Raw genomic sequence first — 21,266 nt, forward strand, 5'->3', positions numbered from 1 at the left:
GAACTGATGTGTGCTTCAAAATTTTTAATTGTGTTTTTTTGGTTTTTTTTTTTAAACAAATACACAAACAGCATTTTGCTAAAATATCTTGAGTTTTCTAGATGAAGACTGTCATTCTCAGCAAGGCATTTCTTCTGTATAGGAAAAAGAGAAGGAAGTCCTGGAAGACATCTTTCACTTTCCTTGTGGTCTTTAGGGCTAGTGGTGCTCCTCATGTGAGAACAGCATGTACCTCTGGAAACTGGACCTTAGCAGAGCGAGATGCACATGTGCCTTGCCTTATTTAATGCCCGTATTATGGCATCAAAACCAGGATGCATGAGGAGCCAAGAAATCCCTTGGCATTTTGCTAGTGAGGGCCCCCCCTCAGGCTACGGCAGAGTGGAGTAGATTCCGTTACCGACAGGAGCTGGACCTCAGTTCTTGCTGCGCTCTATTCCTACACTCTCTGCATGTGCATATATGCATATTTTAAGAAATTGTGGGAGTTTATTTCTTGGTTCAGTGCAAATTCCTGGTTTTGTGCTGTTGCAGCATGCTATTCCTGCCCATACAGTTGGAAGTCTCTTTATTTACTATGAAATCTTTAATGTCTGTTTGCTTTTTAAGGTTCAGCAACATTTTGTACACCTCCTTTATAATTTTCATGATTTACTGAATGAAATTTAATATACCTTCTTTTCCCCACAGGAAGTCTTAGAGAAAGTAACCCCAACACCTAACTGTACAGCTGTAATTCCTAAAGTAGCAACAAAAACTGTACAGGTTTAGGATCTTGCATGTTTGGAATGACTGTGTTATATTTACTTTCCTCTGTCAGGACACAGAGAAGGACTAAAATTAGGTCAAATAATGCCTACTTCCATTTAAATTCTAAATTCAAACAAGAATTGAGACAAATATTAGCTGGTTCTTTGGTACACAGAAAAATATCTGAATATTATTTACGCTGTGACTTTAAGTTCTCTCTGCAGTCACTGGAGACAAATAGGTCTCCAGTAGATGTTTATCAGTCCATTTAGATGTGAACTACCTAGCGGAGATTCTTGTCTCTCTTAATGAATTACAGGGAGTACTGAGGACAACTAACTCAAAGCTCAGTCCTATCGTCAGTGTGGTAGGATGAACCAGCCTACTGCTCAGAGCAAGTTCAGCTATGTGATCAGACCAGTTGCTCAGGTCTTTATCCAGTTGGGTCTTGAAAACCCCCAAGGATGGAGAAAAACTCTTTGGGCAGCCTGTTGCACTGCCTGACTGTCCTTACGGTGAAAAAGTTTCTCCTCATATCAGTCTGAACATTTCTTGTTTCAATTTTTGCCTGTTGTCTTTCACCCTGCCACCATGCATGGCTGTGAAGTCTGTCTGCATCTTCTGGTGCTGGAGGGCTGTTGTTCAGTTCCCCTCCAGCCAACTTTGCTCCAAGCTGAACAATCCCAGCTCCCTCAGCCTCTTCTCACAGGCAAGAGCTTCAGCTCCCAGCCATCGTGGGGGCCCTTTGCTGAACTTAGTCTGTTTTATCTGTATCTGTCTTGCACTGAGGGACCCAAAACTTCGCACAGTATTCCCAATGTGGTTTAACAATGATGAGTGGAGGGTGATAATCCCTTCCCTTGATGTACTGCTCCTGTTTCTGCAGCCCAGGATGCTGCTGGTCCTCTTTGCTGCCAGGGTACTGCTGGCTCATGCTGCTGTCTTCCAGAGCCCTGGGGCCTTTTCCACAGAGCTGCTCCTCATTCATTAGTTCCCAGCCTGTATCATTGCAAGGAGCAATTCCTTCGAAGGTGCAAGGATTTGCATTTGTCCTTGTTGAATTTCATGAGTATCCTGTTGGCCTGTTCCTTAAGCCTGTCTAGGTCCCTTTGTATGACAGCCCTGCCCTGCATCCACTGTTTCCTCCAGTTTGGTGTAATCTGCAAACTTCATGAGAGTGCACTCCATCATCTGAATGACTTGCAGGTCACTGGTAAAAACATTAAATGGGATGGGTCCCAGGATAGACCCATGTGGTAGACAACTTGTTACTAGCCTCCAGATGGGCTATGGCCCCTTAATCATGACCCTCCCTTGATCATTCAGCTGGATTTTTACCTGTCCAGTTGTTCACCACCAGATTGTAAAGTTGTAACTTGGATACAAGAATACTGTGGGAGACAGTGTGAAAAGCTAAAGTCAAGCTAAATGGCATCCTCTTCTCTCTCCTTGACCACAGATCCCATTACTGTATTGTAGAGAGCAGTCAGGGTGGTCAGGCATAATTTGCCCTTGGTAGATCCATGCTGACTGCTTCCAGTCATCATCTTCTTTGTGTATCCAGAGGTGTACTCCAAGAAGACTCACTCCATGATTTTTCCACAGACTGAGGTGAGGCCGATCTGGTTCTTCTTTTCACCTTTTTTGAAGCTGGGGTGCAACATTTCCTGTCACAAGGTGCCTCTCCAAGTCTTCAGGACCTTTCAAAGGTGATAGAGAATGATCTTGCAAGGATATTAGCCAGTTCTCTCAGAACCTTTGGCTGCAGCCCAATAGGGATGCATGGGGTGATTTATCTAAAGTAATTCCTGACTTGATTGTCATCCACTGCAAGTTGTTTTCCTCTGTGAACCCTTTCAGTAAGCAGAGACACCTGAGAAACCTTGTTGGTGAAGACTGGAGAAAAGAAGGCATCGAATATCTCTGCATTATTTGTGTCTGCTGTTACTAAATCACCCACCCCATTCAGCAATGAGCCCACATTGTCCTTGTCAGCATTTTGCTATGAAGGTATTGGTGGAAGCTATTTTTGCTGCTTTTGATGTCCCTTCTACTGTAGGTGAGCTTTGGCTTTTCTGACAACCGTCCCTGTGGGCCCAAGCAATGTTTTTATATTCCTATACCTGGTCCCTGCATCCTCCTCCTCTATATTGCCTTTTAGTGTCTCTACACCATACGTTCGCTGCTCAGTCAGGCAGATTATCTGATAATTTTGCTGGTCTTCCTGAATATTGGGCAGGACTGCTCTTGCACTTGTAAGATGCTGTCTGAAGGACCCGCCAACTTCTCTGAACTTCTTTACTTTTCAGAGCTGTCACAGGATCACACCCAGCAGTTTCCTGAATAAATCGAAGTCTGCTCATCTGAAGTCTGGGCTCTGTACTCTGCTATCTTACACTAGATACCAAGAAGTAGAGTCCAGCACAGTTTTCCAATTATTTGTTGCTTTCAGCATTAAGTATCTTTATCTTATTTCTAGTCCTAATTTTTTACTTTCCTCATTTTAGCTACTGGATCATGTCATGATTTTATTTACATAAGGAAATAAGTTTTCTGTCAGTGGAAGAAACTAATGTATTAGACTATCAAATTACCTCTTGATCTTTAGTTGTTGAATTCACTCTTATCTCAGCTGCAAGGCAGTACCATTAAGAAACAGCTGTACTAACAGGTGACTCATACAAGCAGGTGGAAATTATCTGAGATACAGGAAACTTTCCCTGAAGCAGATATAATCAAGTATTAGAGCAAAGTTAGTTTTTAGACAGCTGCTGCTGATATAGTCAGTTGGGGGAAAAAAAAGCTTAGGTTTCTATTTTGTTATTGTTTGGGTTAACAATAAAAGTCAGAACTCAGGGAGTAAGTAAGTTTTGACTCTGTAGAGCATCTGTTGACTAATCAAAGCAGGTATTCCAGACTTTACTTTCCAAATGTTCTTTAGATTGAATGTTTACAGTCAATAAAAAGGATAATATATTTTTCACATTCTGAGAGAGGGTTCAGTATTTAACTTGCCGCTTTTTGCATTCTAAACAGATAAAACAAATTAACCTGTTCTGCCTGTACAACAGGAATGTATTATTAACTGGTAGGTTTCAGCATGTTAATTTTTTTTTCTTAGATTTAATTTCTGCAGCAGGTATGAGCTGAAGTGAGATAAGATGTGGAAATTGATGCAGTGTGAGAAGAATCTCAAGTGCTTCTTATTTCTTGAGAATATGTAGGCGTGTATACAGAAGCTTTAAAAAAGGTGTATGTGAGATCACATTTCTGATCGTCTGTTTGATTCTGATTCTTCAGCTGCTGCTTTCAGGTAAAATTCCACGTCTATGAAAAGCTTCCTTGACCTTAAGCACTTGGATAGTGAACTTAGAGAGTTTGGGACTTGAGCCTTACATTTTCTGAGTAGTCAATTTAGGGAACAAAAGAAATATGCATTAGTTTTGTTCTATAGCTTCAGGAATTATGGTAAGGAGAGGCTGATGCTCACATCAAATGAGAGCCTGATTGTTTGTTGTCTTTCTGGAAGTTTCTTCTGTGGATCTGAGATTTCCAACATATATGGTGAAATGATAACATGGAACCTACCCAGTAATTTCCATGCACAAAGGCTTCTTGGTAGTGCTTTCTGTATTGTGTGACACGTACGCATCCAAACTGTGAAACAGAGGTCTGAAGAGGGTTTTTTCTGTTTGTTTCTTTGCTTATAGGAAAAGTTGAGAAAATATCACTAATAATGTCAGTAACTTGTGATTTGAAGTGAGCAGTTCTCATGTGAGAGGAGGAAAATAAAAATCATTGTGTGGAAAAAGCGATCGTATAATGTGGCTGGCCTAGCTCTTGTGCAAAGATTTAAATGATCTCCTGTCTAGCCAGCTACTAGTATTTGCTGAGCTTTTTTGTGGCCCTGTAACTTAATGTATAGACTTTAAAGTGATGGTACTCCCTGTGCACTTAGTGTCTCGTTGTCACTGACATATTCCTGACTAGAAGCAAAGTGAATGAAGCGTCCCAGAAATGCTGGCTTCTTTCTGTTGATGCAGTCGCAAGATGCTCCGTGCTTTCCGGCACAGCGTAGTGCGGAGCTGTGAGTTCGCCGTCTCTGTGTGCAGCCCCTGACTGTGATCCCACAGGACTGAAAGGAGGGGCAGCCGTGCTGGCATCCCACCTGAGTTGCAGAAGCTTCGTCTGGGGTTTCATTCTCGGGTTACCAAGAAAAATTCAAAGCCTTTGCCTCCCTTACGGCAGGGTGAGCAGTTCTGCTCCTGCCCGCTGTGGCACTACAGCCATGCTCTGCGTCCTGCGAGGCTGTGCTGGGGTAAGGAGGCACGCTCTGTTCTCACCTGTGGTTCCCCACGTGTTGGCAAAGCACCAGACGTGAGGGCCTGGGTTTCTGCAGCCAACTGCCCATCTGAAAATCAGGTTTTGCTCTGCAGTCGGCTGCAGGACAGAGCAGGCTCTGGAGACTCTGGCCCTGAGGCTTGTGTCCAGCAGGCTGTGCAGAGGGGGAGCCGACCTCTGCAGGTGCTCTTGGCTTTGGCACCCTAGGTGGTAGAGAGAGTCTGGGGCTATTGGCCACCAGCGCAGGCACTGGTGGTAGCTCTGTTTGCACTCTTTTGTTTTCTGTACAAAACTGTCCCCTGAACATGGAGAAGTGTATTTGAAACAATTCGCTCTTGTTAGTCTGACTGTTGTGACACCTGTGTATCGAAAGTCAAAATTTTTCTCTTTCTTGAGTAAAATATTGCTAATTGCTGACTCAGCCAAATTGAGTGAGTGGAAAGGGTATATTTTATAAAGTGTGCAGGGAAAAATGCTCAGCAATAACAGATAAGACTCTGATTGACATACAAATGTATAGAAAATAACTTCCTTCAATTGTATGGGGAATTCTGTCAGGCAGAAATTTCTCTTATCCTAATAGGGAGTGAAATTGCAATTCTTTAGAAAATTGACATGGAAGATTTGTAAATTCATTTGGAAACTGTATAATACAACTAGACTCCTTAATTGTTTTCATAAATCTGAGGAGTTATGTTTGGGCTACCTAGCCCAGATAAAATAAGTAAGACCTCACACAGCCATGTTATGTGCCTAAAGTGGCACTGGGACATCTCAGTCTGTGATTTGTAGAGATGTTCTTGGTTCTGTGAAACTTCTTGTGTCTAATTTTGGCAAGTAAAGTTCTCTTAGCACTTAGAGTTCTGTGAGTGCATTTCCCCACGAGGGCTACCACCTTGGCAGTTAGCTTATTGCCTGCGTGTTTGGCAAACAATATTTTAATGAGTGTCAAATGTACCTCAAGAAGTGAAGACCAGACCCTGAGACCGGCCCCAGCTCAGATATAGTGCAGAGCTGTGCAGTCGTGTCTGCTGTGCTTGTTTGTTCTCCAGCAACTCATCCATGCAGGGTCCTGCTGCCATGGGAGGGTGAGAGAGTCCTCCCCATCTCAGTCTGGCCAGTGTCTCAGTGTTAGAGCAATCCCGTGGGAGATTTGGTTCAGGCTGTATGCATTCTGAAGGTGACATAAGAGCCATGTTTCACGCTTTGGTGTTTGCTATAACCCTTTCTGTATTGGTTTCTAACCTAAAGGAAAGGGACTTGAGGGAGGTCATCAGCCCTACACATAACAAGGGCTCCCAACTAAGAGTGGAGATGCGAGTGTGTAAACGCAGGCCCTGCGGCAACTAGCTCTTCTTTAAAAAATAAATAGAGATGAGAACATTGTCCTTTTCTCCAGACTTGTTTTTAGAAGACAAATGTGAACCAGTCTTATGTGTGGAAGATGACTTTGGGCTGTTAACTGGAGTCTTGCTTCCACCTGTGCCAAAGAAATACGATCTTGGACACATCTCTTGCTTGGTATTTCCTACTGGCTAGCTCAGGAAGAATCATGTGAATCCTATTCCAAGGTGCTTAACTTCACCATATGTTACATAGGCAGCCCACGTGCCAGACGGAGCCCGCAAATTCTGTTCCAGTAAACCTCCATGCTTTGTTGCTTTTATGATTGAAAAGTAAGATCTACAAACTGTAAAGGAGAAGACAGACTAAAGACATCAAAACCAAATTCTTCAAAGTTGTGTGGGTTGGTGTGTGTGGTTTTGGGTTTTTTTTTTTGAAAGAGATGTAAATGACATTGATATTCCATGGAAAAATATGTTGATGTCTTTCAGCTGCCAATTTTAAACCAGCTCTTCCAGTGCCTGGAACTAGATAGATGACACTGATACGCAGAAATGTATTTGTGAAGTAATTTCAATAAGTAGATGGAAACGGAATTGTATCAGGCTCAGCACAGGCTGGCATTCCCACACCACTTGTCATCAGGAGCATCCACTCAGGTTTTTGATGTCTCCAATGTTTATTCAATGTACTTGACACTTTTAAATCTAGTTTAGTGTAATCTTGGTTTTGATGGGGTCTTTTAACATATGCAGCAACAGACTGAGGGAGGACAATTTCAAAATAAAAGATGTTCACTCATCAAAAGCTGCTGTAGTATTCAGAAGTGGTACAGTGATACTCTAGTTCCTAATACAAATCATTTGTGCACAATATACAAAAGATTTCCAAAGACTACTGATCAGTGCACTGATGCACTGCATACAGTAGCTGCAGACTGAAATGCTGTCTGGTAAACATGGGGTTCTCTTAAAAAGATCTGTACTAAAGCTGGGTTTGTAAAAATGGGTGTTTTGCATCATTCGAAGGAAAAATCTCCAACAGTTGAAGAGTATAAAGGTTCCCAATAGTTGGTCAGAACAGGACCAACTGGTTTCTTGTTCTACCAAAGTAAAGACACTGAATTTTGTGAAATACATTGTGGGCTGACGTGAGCGTTTTGTTCCCCTTCAGGTGAAAGTGAAGGTTTGTGTGGAGCCGCGGGGCCAGGGTTGCCTTGGCTGCCTGCTGAGGCAGTGCCTGGAAAGGCGCGCTGGTAACTGCAGGCGTGAAGGCAGGTGGAGGAGCTACTCCTCAGGGCAGTGGAGAGTGGTTGTCAGCAAGCCCTGCCCCTGACTAATGACATCCTGTCAGAAATATGGGGTGTTACTGGGATTGCTGAAATGGGGAAAAAAAATGAGTGATGGAGCTTTTTGAGCTTATTGAAAGCTCCTCAGCCCCTCTTCTTTCAGCATCCTGCAGAGCTGCTCTGAAGTAGGGTGTTCATGGTGGGGCCAGACTTACAGGATCAAGCTAACTGAGGAGGACTTTTAAGAACCTTCAAAAGGACTTATATATTATCTGTATTTGGACTTCGAGATATTGGAGAGTCACAGCTAGGAAGGAAATCTCCATCACACTAGCTGGGAAGGCTAAGGCTAGCACTCAAACAAGGCTGTATGGTGGTGATAACAGTAAACTGATTTGTACTTAAATTGCAATGAATAAAAATAGGGAAAAGGAGAATTTGCAGAAATGATGTGAAATGCCCATCCAATATAGGCTTTTTTCCTACATCAAATATTGCTTTGCTGACTTTGCGGACATGTTCTCAATGCAGTCGGAGAGCAAAAATACCTATTATGGGGAAGGAAGCCTTACTCGGTAGACAAGTGTTAGAAGTGACCCTGTCCAGCCTTATTTCACAGAAGAGGAGTTCCCCTTTGCCCTTTCTGCTGGGCCAAGTGGAAACATTCAGTATCTCTGAACTGTAGGCTGCCAAAGGGGAAAAGCAGAACTGGAACTGAGAATCCTAAATCAGCTTTTTAGAAACTAATCACTGTTTACTTATCCTTCTCAGTTCAGTCAAGTTGTGACTGAGAAGGGACTAAGAAGAGGTAGTGAAACCAGGTGTGAAGGAAAAGGAATATCTGGGAAGAAGGAGATGTTCACGTAGAGGAATGAGAGAGAACATCAAGAAGATAACAGGAGGGAACTATAAGTTCTTGAAATGTCTGAGGAAAGAAAGTAATTATGAGTTACAGGAAGAAAGGAGGAAAGTGTCAGAGAAAAGTACCTATGTATAGGAAGTAGAGAACAGTTCAATAAGAAATCACATTGAACTATTTTTAGACAGCTTTCCCCAATATTCTAATTCTCCCCTTTAAATGGAGAAACTAAGAATATGCTGCTGTACAAGTAGGAAACCTCTACAAGATCTCTCTGTTTTTTCAAGCGATCTTATTCCCTTCAAGCTGTGCTTTTCTTAAAGCTCATCTTCTTGCTTAATTTGGGTCACTAACAATATCAGCTTAGAAACAAGATTTGGGTAGCCTCCCCAGTGGGGAAGTACAAACCACTAACCACTCTGTCAGAAAGGAAAGAAAAAGGGCCCAACACATGGAATACGTGTGTGTGTATGTGTACGTATTTTATACATACACACGTTATTTTTATATAGAAATATAATAATTTCTTTTGTAATTCCTGACTTTCATGGCAATCTTACTCCTTTTTGGAAACTTTACTCATAACTACTGGCAGGGTCAAAAGAAGCGATGGACAAGTTCAGACTCTGATATGCCTGACCATGTGCACAAGTTCCTTGTGCTGTGATCTGTTTGCGTGTGTTGAGTATGATTTGTAATGTTGTACCTATCCTATCTGAATGAAATACAGGTATTTGTGAAAGCTGATTGTTTTACTTTCTTTGGTACCATGTATTATTATGGGTATTTTATGGAGGCTATTGTGCTATTTTTTCTTTTCCCTTAAGCTCTAATTTTCAGAGTTCTTTGACCTTACTATCCAGTTAGGAAGACTCTGAGCATTGTTTGTGCTGTTCTGACTTTTTGGCTGCAGAGCAGTCTCCAAAGCACCATGTCCTTGACAGAGACCCTAAAGACTGTCTGCAGAATGCCCCAGTGGAAATAGTGGGTACAAAGTTGCTGCATGTGCTCAGACATGCAGGTTTCAATACAGTTTTTGTGGTGGAGGGAAGCGATGAGGTATACTTTGTACAATGTACTTTTGAGCCCATATTAGGGGGCTTCTTTTTTCTAGGCTGAGATTGTGATAGTTATTGTTGTGAACAATCCCCAAATGATGGATAATGCACTTATATCTGCTTTTTTATGTTGCAAGGCTGGGATTTTCAAAAGGGCCAGGTAAGATTAGCCCATTGGCAGCCAGGTTGTACTTTTGAGGATTTCAGACTCTGATGCTGTTAGACACAAGGAAACAAATACTAGGTTATTTCTTTTATTTGAAATCACTTTTATCACATAATTAATTTATCTAGTCAGTATTTTTGTTTGGTGACGCCCCCCCCCCCCCCCCACCCCCGCCATGAATCCTGCATCCTGCACCTATCCAGTTCATGGATTTTAAATATTTAGGTTTTCACAACTTTCCAAAATTCTGTAGGAGTTATTGCAGAGAGTCTTTAGACCCGTGACAACGTAGTCCTACTTTGTAAATACACTGTTGTACTCTTGCTTGAGTTGCCTTGATTTTCATCTGTCTGCTTGCCATGATGTTTTTGATAAGATAATCATGGATCAATGCAGTGATGAAACATGGTGTTTAAGTCAGAAATCAGAATGGAAATCTGATAATGATGGAAAACAAGAGGCATTGCCATATGGTGTTCAGGAACCATGTGGAGGAGGATGCCTTTTTTCCACAGCCACCCTACTATTTTTAAAATAAAGTATATTTTGAATAGAAAGGAAGGCTTGGATATCACTCCCATGGGGCCTCAGAGCCTAATTCATAGATAAGTTCCAATCTTTTGATTGGAAATGTTTTACTTTTTTCTTCAACTTTTCTACCAGTAGCAACTGGAGTTAGCGTTTCATTGTGGTAATACAGGAAACATTTAACTTTTTGGAAATTGCTTTGGGACTGGCTAATGTTTTCTTGTAACTTTTAAGGTTAAAAACTCAAGGTAAAATTGTTTAACTGCCAAGTTTGATTGTTTTAAGAAACAGAAAAAAATAATCTGAACACAGAAAAGGGGCACTTTCATTTTACTTCTTCCAAGTCTGTAATAAATGGATTTAAAATGATGCTTTATATAATACCGTATGAGCCGCCTATGCTGCAGAAGGAATCCCTAGCTATGGTGAATCATAGGGATTCCCGTAATGCACTCTGATGGGAGGTATCCCAGGTCATTAGCGTGGGGCAGGCAGATTACAGGCAAGCTGGGCTTTCTGGGGCCATAGCTGAAGTGCAGGCAGCATACCCTAGAACACGCGAAAGCACCCGTGGAAGCACTGGGCATATGTGTCTGGCCAGCTGAGCCCTGTCTACATATCTTCACGTTGTCCACAACTGTGGAGGGAGCTGTCAACAATACAAAATTTGCTTTTTCTCCTCATGATATTTTTCAGTTACTTGTATCTCATGACATTAAGCTGGCAGCATGGGTAGCAAAAGGATAGTACTACTGCTCAGCCAGTGGTGTAAGCTGAAGTAGCTTTGCAGCATTAAAACGTGAATGCAAAGATCAGAATTGTCCATTAAGCAGAGCACCCATCTTGCGTCCTGCTGAGACCACCCTCTTTTTCCATAGTGATGGTCTCTGTAATCAGAAAAATTCCTGTGGACAACTGCATGTCCCCACAGGTGAGTCTCTGAAGTTGCCTGCAGTGCTCTCTATGGTACTAATTAGTAAATGAATGTAAAGGAAACCTGATTTGGACTGAGGAATACTTTATGAACTACTAGGTAAATTTATTACTGCTGAATAATAATAAAAAGTTGGCTTTGTTAGTTCAGACCAAAAGTAATGCACATCTATATGTATTTTACTCAAACTCATCAAAAGATATTACAGTTCCAGACACTGACATGACAAGCTCTAATGAGGAAAGTAGGGCTAAAAAAGCTTTGAAATATCAGAGTTCAGACTGTGCTCAGCAGAGATTGACACAAGTCTAACATATTGATACACATAATTAAGTGTGGGTTTCCCCAACAAGTAGAAAAGGAATTTTAATAGTTTAAGAAGTCCCTAAAGCTATCTGACCATCCTTGGCTTCCCGTTTGATCTGATGATTGGAGAACATAAGAAACGATGCAGGAAGAGCTAACAGCCATTCCCAAGCTCATTCTCCCCTCCTTGTGATTTGATCTCAGTATGAATATTACTCATTTGATCTGCTGCTGCTTCCATTTATCATTCAGTGCCTGGACCTCAGCTGGGTTTAAAATATTTAGAAAGAGGCTGCCTACAGATGGTGGATAATTTAATGTGCAACTACTTAACGTAGTTGGTTTTCAGAGGGGCAAACCCCAGGATTTAAAATGATGTGGAAATACCAGAATAGAGCTCCCGTACTGAGAAAATGCCATTGTTAAACATTTATCAATAGACTTCCTTGCACAGAACATTGATGACAGTTCAAGCTGTCCTTAGATGGATTCTCATCCTCCTGGAGTTACAGAGCAATGCACAGTGTGACAAGATGTGCTTCAGCTGTAAAAATGTTCGTAATGCATAAATATCCTTTTAATGTTTTTGCCCTAAAGTGCATCACACAGCACAGACCCGTACTTTCCAGAGTGGTGAATTTGTGGTGTAGATAGTGCATCTATTCTGGGCCTTGAGATTGTGCTATCACATTATTATTATTTTTTTTTTTTCTTCTATAGTATCTGTTGTATGTAATTAAAAGTAATGACTACTAATGAGTCCCTGACCTACTTCAGCCCACTGGAAGAAAACTACTTCTGAAATTCAAACACCTTATATTATGCACATTCCTCCTTTGTCACATCCTTTTCTACCAGGGCAGCACAGCAGGTCACAAACTGAAATATGCTTGCTGTAGCATGTCTGGTTAGACTTTATGAAAGATATTTTCTGGCTGGTGGGGATAGAATGCAATGCAATCGCACTTCAATATTTTTTCAGCCCATAATCTGGTACTATATGATTATGTGTATTAACTGTAAAAAATTACTTTTTCTAGGGTAATTCAGTTTATTCAGAATACCGTAGTTGCTAGTCTGTTTGACCACCAGAGGTAACCTCAGAAATAGGTGTGATAGATAAAGAGTGTGTTTCTCTTTGAGTTAAAAAAGAGAAAATCGTTAAAGAATGAGGATTTGCATGTTTGAGTTTATCCCCATATTTCCACTGGGCTGGCGATTGCATCTGCCTCTGTAATTTTTCACATACCAGACCAACCTATGATGGTTGCAGAAATAATTTTGTTGGCAACAAAGTGTCCTGTGTTGATTCTTAGCTATGTCCTTTACTCATGAAAAGATCAGTGCAGCTCACTGAAGATATATTCTACTCAGGAATATGTCTTCAGAAGGTAACTGATGGCAACAGAAGTAAAGCCAGCAAAAGAGTAATAGGAAGTGAAAAGAAAGAGTAAAATAATTTACCCTTCCCAGCTCAGAAACATTTAGGTGTGATGGATCACTTCTGTCCCTGTGTTTGGGGGAAAAGATAGCAGTAGCTATGTTGTGTTTTATCACAAAGACTGTATCTTTGCACAAAACTCATACAAACATATAGGGAACTTCCAAAAGATATGAAACGACCTTATCATTAGCTCCTCATCATTAGGTATATGAATTGACAGGAACTGCTGTGATATTTACTGCAAAAAAATTACTTGGAATAATTCAAATGGATTTAAAAAAATTCCTGCCTTCCAAGTGAAGTCAGCTAATGGCAGCTTTCAGATTATACTTTTGTTCTTTCTCTTTCCAAAACTCTTAAATTCTACTAAACTTTTTTGAATTAAATGCATTTTAAATTGTATTAATCTCGGTGAAAAGCATACCTGTTTTTTCTTGCTTTTGTTGTAGCTGATAGGAAGGTTTTTTGGGGGTGGGTGGGTGGGCTGGGGTGGGGCATGGAAATCTGTGGTAATTCCTGAACAAGATGCATTGCTGGACCCATGATAAATACTATGGTTGAGTGTTCTTAACATACAGAGAGAGCATCAAGTGTATACATCTAAATAAATATAGTTTAGAATTACATGTGTTTTAAATAGAAGTGAATACATGTAGACATCTACTGGGAAAATATATTGTCACAGTTTGCTCCTTCTCATCGTAAAATCCATGGAAGGAGGCTGAATCAGTAAACTTTTATCTGCTGAAACTTCTCCGCAACATCCGCTCCAGCAGAGGTGGTTTGTACCTGGTGGAGTTGGTGAGGTGTCAACCTGCTCAGCTGCTCTGAGCATTGAAGGGGACATCCCACATCTCCAAAGACATTACTGAGTCTTGATGTATTATATTTTCCCAGGGTGATTTAAAGTTGCTTTATTCTGAAAGTGAATGAAACAAGGTCCCTAATGATGGCACGGGTGACCTATTGAGTTTTTGTCATAGATGGAAAGATAAAGACATCGCAGAAGGAAGCTGATCATTAGCTGTGCACAGATGTCTTAATAGTCATGTGTGGCCAAAATAAGTGGGACTGTGAGATTCAGTGGAAGACATGTAGCTGTTCACAGTATTGTTCTACATAGTGTGTTTATAACAGTTGAATTAATCTCCCAGGCTCCCTTTATAGTCAGTGGAGAGAAATGAGCAGTTTCAGGGTGCATTTCATCTCCTCCTACAGTTAGTAACAAAAAAGAACATTTTTAATCTTGTTTGGTATACTGTAAGACGCTATTAAGCCTCATCAAAGTCTTTTGAATCTTGAATGTCTACCTTGAATGACTTTAGCATTACTATATTGCAGGCTAACACGTTTTTCAGAAGTGAAAGCAGGCTAAGATGATGCTCTGGCTGATGGCATTATGTGACTAATCGCTAAAATACAGTGACCTTAGCTGTCATTCAGCAACTGTTCAATATCTAGACCCTAAGGATTTGTTTCACTACTGCAAGTTTGTTTTGTTCTCACAAAGAACTCTTTCTTGCTCTACAGAAGGGGGAATAAAAATCTTGAAAAGACAGGGCCATTAATGATAGACATTTAAAATTCAAAAAAAATTGTCCAAGTTGAAAACATGTTTCCACAGTCAAATTTTATTTCAAGCACTTTTACTCCTTTGCAAACTTTATTAGTTGGTGGTAAAATGCCAGTTGATATTGAGCAATCATTAACCTAAAGTTTATTGACTTCAATTTGTTAGCTACAATTATTACTATTTTTAATGTGCTATTGCTAATATTCCTCAAAAAAATGACTGCTCAGTGACGAGAGAATGGAGAAGGGAAATAAAATGCTAGTTGATATGTTAAAGTTAGTAGTGATAGGACTGAGTGGGTAGTGAAACAAGATGTGAGTGATTTAAGCCCGTTACTCTGGATGACTGCACAGCACAGTTACTGCTGTGAGTGTAACTTATAATCTGTAATGTTCAAAATTACTGGTGATTCCTTTCTCAGGTCTTTTTTCTTATGAGCTTTACTCATTTCACTGTCTGCTACTCTGCTCCCAAATCATGCTTTCAGCTGAAAGGCTGTATAAAGGAAGATGGCATTTGCAATGGCCAGCTGATACTTTACATTGACAAGTGTAGCATGCAAATGGATTTGAAAGCTCAATAAAAAAAGGTTCCAGTGAACTTCTGTCCAAAACTTGGACAGCATGTCATTGAAGAGAAGGCATACTAAGAGCTGCCTGCTGTGGTGAAGACACTTTACTGGAAGGGCAAACGTAGGTCATGTTGTTTCCTCTGCTGTCCTCAGTGCAACGCCTCTGTGTTTTTGGGTTTGGATTCCAGCACTGCACCCACCAAACAGATCCAAGGTGATGCTTCGCTATGAATAGTCCTGGATTTGGGAGTGGCTTTTATTTTCAGTGTACGAGGAACTGAAAGTGATTTACCGCTTGGCTGAAATAAGGGAGAAGTGTCGTTAGCTGCCTTTGGCACTTCAGAAGTTGTCTGTGCCTTCTCCATCAGGGAATAGAAGTCTGTTCTGTAGTAACCGTTGGTAGGTATCTCATACAGATGTTCTCCCTTTGAAGTGCTGCCACAGTCATGCTTTGTGGGCAGTTGGTTCTCAAAGCCACTGCTCCATCTTCTCTAATCCTCTGGGAAGGGGAGATCTTTAGAGACAGATTTTTAAATCAGCTAGGAGATATATACAAAAAGATCCAGGAAAAACAGATCATTCTTGACTGCTGCTTTTGACTTGAATGTACGTTGAAGGATTAGGTGCTCTACTTGGTTATCAGCAATTGTTTTATTTTTCTTTTTTTTTCTAATTTCAAATTGTTTAATTTTTTTTAAGCATGCAGAATCATTTTCTGATGCCACTGACTGGATAATAGAATGAGATGAAGCCACTACTTAGACTAAAGGACTGAGGGATTGCTGGTAGTTTCAGCAGTAGTTCAGTATGCACTGGGATTAAGACTGGTACATAACTAAAACTGGATATTGTATCAAAGCACCACACTATAAATGTTTGTTTTTAAACATCTAATAGATAGCTCAAGCTTAAAAACATAATTAAAATAAGACTTCTATGAATTCCTCTGTATAATAATGTCGTAGAGTTCAAGTCTGTCACAAGTTGGGAGTTCATCAGCAGATTGTAGGTTAATGGGAGGCAGTGGCCAAACCTTAGGGTAGGAAAGAACAGAAAAACTGTATCAATGAACATTCAAACATGAATGCTTTTAGCCATCGTCAGTGAATGTGACAGCTGTTGTGTGACAACCGATTCAAATGTGGTTATATAATCTGTTGGTTTTTTTTTTTGTTTTTCCCCCCAAAGAGAAGGAAATATGCTATTAACAGTGCTAGATAGCACTTAAATACAGTGTAAATGTTACACATAATGTATTTAATTTTGAAAATTTAGATTGAGAAATCTAAAATGAGACATATAAAACCCCTTTACCAGTCTCTTTCAAAATGCAAATTTGTGTCTCAAGGGGCCAGTGGAACTTAAAGTATAAATACAGTCTGTATTTAGGGAGTTTTAAAAACACATATTACTGAATTGATAGAGCATAACAGTTCCCTTGCTTAGGCAGCATTATGCTCTATCTTGTAAAATGTACTTGGGGACATGTAAAATGGTTTATTAAACCTACAGTCCATAACTAGAGTTGTTACATTTTAGTGTATGTATTTTTCATTCATGGATTATTGAACCACTAAATCGTAACAATTTGTCTTCATGCCAAACAATGTCTTTGAGTCTTGTTCAGAGTCTTTTCAGTAACTGTGTAACTGTCGGAAACTCAAATTTTAAAGCTATTTTTCAGTGCCCGCCTGTATACAAATGTGCATTTAAAAGCAGGCAAGGAAGGAAGTTTCTCTTTACTTTTACATAAAATGATTTCACAGGCAAGGAAGTAAGTTTCTGTTTACCTTTGCATAAAATGCTTTCACAGAAGGAAATCCATGTGGTATTTCTGAGTGGGAGATTCCCAGTTTTGGGGAGAAAATTCTTGAGTGTAAAGTGGTGTCTATAACCATGAGGGATGTATACAAAAAGAAATAAGGAAAATAACTACATACTGCCTTGCATGAACCATTTTTCTCAAAACTTCGGGATGTCTTGCTATTTAGAGAGTGACTTTCTCCCTAGTTTTACATGGCATATTGTTCTTTCATGCTAGTGCAAAATTGGCAGAGGTTAAAAGAAACTGTTATAAAACAGTGGTGGTTTAAGCCTACTAGGTGTGCCTAATCGTTTTGCAGTATTGGGTTTGGACAGTATTTACTTTCTGTTTTCTTCCGCTGTTATTAGAAATAACTCTAGGGAAGAAGCTGGACTACAAAGAGTTGAAAAATAGGAAAGTAGCATCTCTTCTCGGCGTTTTCCAGTGCCCCAAATAACTGATATTCATAGTACATAAAATATCTCTATTGATCTGAAACATCTCATTGCTGTGTTGAACCAATGAGTCTCCTACAAACACATATCTAGGATTTGTTATTCATCTCATGCCTGAAGGGAAACAGGAACTGAGAAAGTTAATGGATATAACTCTGTGGTCTAGGCTTCAAGATTTTTAATGACAAAGTATCCATCTAAAAGATCTCTTACTAGTCTTAATTTTATGAACATTATTGATGAAATAACTTTCAGCAAAACAACAATGCTGTAGTATTTGTAAAATGGCACACCGAGGAGCAAAATGAGTAAAATTACAGAGGTTGTCTTTATTTTTTTCCATCTGGAAAAAGATGACTGTTTTAGAGAGTAATAGGGCAAATTTAGCAAGAGAATGATATGCCCTCTAGGTGAGCATAGTTGTGTTATTACAGACCAAAATCTCTTGTCTGTAAAGAGATAAAGATGTTTCAAACATTTTCTGAAAGAAGGGGAATTTACACAAGGCAAGTTTTGTAGGGACAATTTATCCTTTATTTTTACTTGGTGGATCTTTGCTGTGTTAGGAATACTGATTTCCATGAGATATAACCTTTAGCTTACTTTTTCTGTGATCCTCCCTTTCCTTTTTTTCTCTTCTCTCTGGCTGTTGCTATTACAACATTACAGTTTATTTATTCTGAGGCGTTTCCATGAGAAAAAATTTCTTAAGGAAGAATATAGCCAAGATACATAAGAGTTTATTTTGTTTGCTTCAGACTGAGAAATGATTTTGTCATCCCTTAGGCTATAAATTGTTTTTCTCAGGCTGTAAGAGTCTCTACTGTCTTTGCAGGTATGGTTAATGACCAGACTCTTTGAATCCCTTATACTTGCCTCAAATCCCTTTTTTAGTTTGTGGTGATGAGGAAGCACTGTACAGGACCTAAAGGTTATGCAGAAACCTTCTGCTATAGCATCTAATATGACAGTGAGCATTTCCCAGATCACTTGTTATCTAGGACTGCTAAATTCAGCTCTCAACAGAATCAATTTAGGAACTCCGTTCAGATTGCTTTCTTGAAGACTATTTTATGTTTTATAAGATGTGAATTAAGTACCTATTATTAATAGAGATTACAAATACAATGCAATATTTGGAGTATCTTTCATTTCAAGCTAGTGACTCTTTCATCAGTTTTACCATTTTAAATGAGAAAATCGTTCCCCTTTTAAGATAGCATAAATGTTAATTAAACTTTCTTGCACCAAAATACTCTTCAGAATAATTGAATATTACTCACTGTCAGTTTCTTCTGGATGTTGCCAAACCATTTATTTAAGATAAGAGTTAATAGAAAATCACGCTAGATTTTTTTTTTTCCCCTGTGATGAAAATCACAATTTATCTTAAAAATGTATTTCAATTATTTAATGGGGGGTTTTGTTTTCTTTTGTTTCTACAAAGAGTAATGAGGTGGTTTCTACAAAGATTGCCATCCTTGTAACCTTTCTCCTTCTCTATATGTATATTATATACTTTTTTTTTTTAGGTGTTTTTTTCATCAGATAGGCTTTTGGTATTAACTACATAGTCTCCATATTCTTAAATCATGCACAATACTATATTAAAACTGAAAAATCAAAAATCTATGACAAGGAAAGCTTGAAAAATGGGAATAAAATGGGAAAGCACACATGCAGGTACATAAATAAACAAAGCAATGAAATGGAAATAATCTGCATTTTACTCGTCAAATTTAAGTGTAGCATTTTTAAGAATCACAGTCATCAAAACTGACCTTTTCATCTCTGTAGTAATAGTAAGAATTCCTTGTGGTTTTTTTTTCTTTCCTTTTTCCTTCACCTGTTCCTATCAGAGCCAGGATCAAAAAAGAAGTTGTTACACTTAGATGTCAAGAATCATGACATCTGGAGAAAAGCAGAATGCATTATTTCTTGGTGAGAGTGTTACACAATAAGATGTGACTGACATTTTACAATATCTGAGATGCTTTATGATCAGTTGATTTAATTAAAACAAGATAGTTCTGCACAATGCCTGTGCATAATCTGTTTTAAGCCTTTCAACATACAAGTATATAGTGGAAAACCTTATTAGATTGGCTTGAATGCCTTGTCATTCTGTTTGCAGATACCTCAAATCAGCTATGCATCTACAGCTCCAGAACTGAGTGATAACACCAGGTATGACTTCTTCTCTCGAGTGGTCCCACCGGACTCGTACCAAGCACAGGCCATGGTTGACATCGTGACGGCCCTTGGTTGGAACTACGTCTCGACACTGGCTTCTGAAGGCAACTACGGAGAGAGTGGCGTGGAGGCGTTCACCCAGATCTCCAGAGAAGTAGGTGAGTACATGTTTATCAGATTTTGTATTTATAGCTGCCAGGTTACAGAGCATTACTGAGCTCTGCTGAGGTCTACGCAGTATGATCAGAACACCTGCAGGCGTGTTACCTGGACGCAAGTGGAAGGGTTTATGGATGATTTTGCTGCTTGCACGTCTGCCAAGGTGACAATTCTGGCAGTAATTTAAGAAGAGCTCCTGATAGAGGCAAAAAATGTATGTGTCTTGCCCCTTTCAGAAAGGGGGAGCAACTTGAGTTAGGGGCAAAAAGCAACCACCTGCTGAATTACAGCCAGATTTGAGGAGATGTGATTGGTTTAGCTTAGGAAAATCATAATCCAATGAGACCTTATTTTCATGTTACAACACTGATAAATCTAGGGTTTTAATTTTGATGAATTTGAAAAACATCAAAAAAATCTGTGAAGAGCAAAGATATACTCTTCTTGTTTTTCCTTCAGGATGAAATGTGCTATATGAATACAGGCATTATTATGAGAAGTATATTTAAATCTCTTTTATTATTATTATTTTTTTTAATCACACTGCCATAGTTACTTCTGGCTTGAAAAAAATGGCTGTTTCTCAGGAGCGGTGGGTTTTGGACACCAAGGAGTAAGATGATGAGTAGTGGTTTGAAACGGGGTGGAACTGGTCTTTCACTAAGTACAGTGTTAAAAGATACAAAATAATATCCTTTAAAAAAAAAAATAATTACAAACAGCCTTCCTGTCCTTCCTCAGAAAGCTTGGATTGATCTACTGGATTTGACTTTCAGGGCATGTACATATGAACTCTGGTTTTCAAGTCAGCTTGGGTGAGAAAATATGATAATATCTTCCATTTTCAATAACTACAAGTAAATATAGAGAGCATCTCAATTATATAGGAAGGAGCATGTGTGTTTCAGGTACTTATGCTTGAACCATAAAGGTTACTGACTACTCACAAGAATTTGGGAGTAAGACAAAACCACAGTGATTTATGCCGTTAGGGAACCAGTCTATATAATATGCTGGATTGGTTAACTAATAAATATTCTGTTTCTAGCTTCTAATCAATGCTGTTAGATCCTGGATGTCTTCATGGGAGAGCCAAGGCTGACTACAATACAGTGATTTGATTTGGAGTTAGCAAAGGCATGGATAATTCTTCCAGAGTTCAGATCTAAAAGAGCCGGTTTATCTATTGTGTCAAATAACAGCAGCGAATAGATTGGCTGACCCAGACATTCACTGAGTAGTTCATTGGCTGAAAATCACTTTTTCTTGAAACCATCTTGCAGCCCAGCTAGTTCTGCTGAGTTCTGAAAGCAAACGAATAAAAATAAAGTGCGCAGAACATTTTACCATTTCCTGTTTCCACAAATATGAGAGAATTCTTCAGAGTGGTGCAAGAGTTTGTGTCAGTTGGATCTTGATCGATCCTAGAATTAAAAAAGACCATTGTCATTAGATAAATAATTAATACTAATAGATTCATTAAATATTATTTT

General features: G+C 39.4%; 1 protein-coding gene across 1 annotated transcript in view; it reads left to right on the plus strand.

Annotated features, from left to right (window-relative positions):
• LOC104167623 (metabotropic glutamate receptor 8-like) overlaps positions 1 to 19,772 on the plus strand; it is a gene marked incomplete at its 3' end in the record, with an annotated part of 62,554 nt that extends 42,782 nt beyond the window's left edge. Inside the window, exon 2 of the mRNA XM_009707933.1 lies at positions 19,556 to 19,772. Coding sequence (XP_009706235.1) covers positions 19,556 to 19,772 — 217 coding nt within the window. The remainder of the gene's footprint in view (positions 1 to 19,555) is intronic.
• Between the last annotated feature and the right edge of the window lie 1,494 nt (positions 19,773 to 21,266).

The sequence above is a fragment of the Cariama cristata genome, unplaced genomic scaffold (genome assembly GCF_000690535.1).
Source record: "Cariama cristata isolate BGI_N322 unplaced genomic scaffold, ASM69053v1 scaffold14449, whole genome shotgun sequence".
NCBI lineage: Eukaryota > Metazoa > Chordata > Aves > Cariamiformes > Cariamidae > Cariama > Cariama cristata.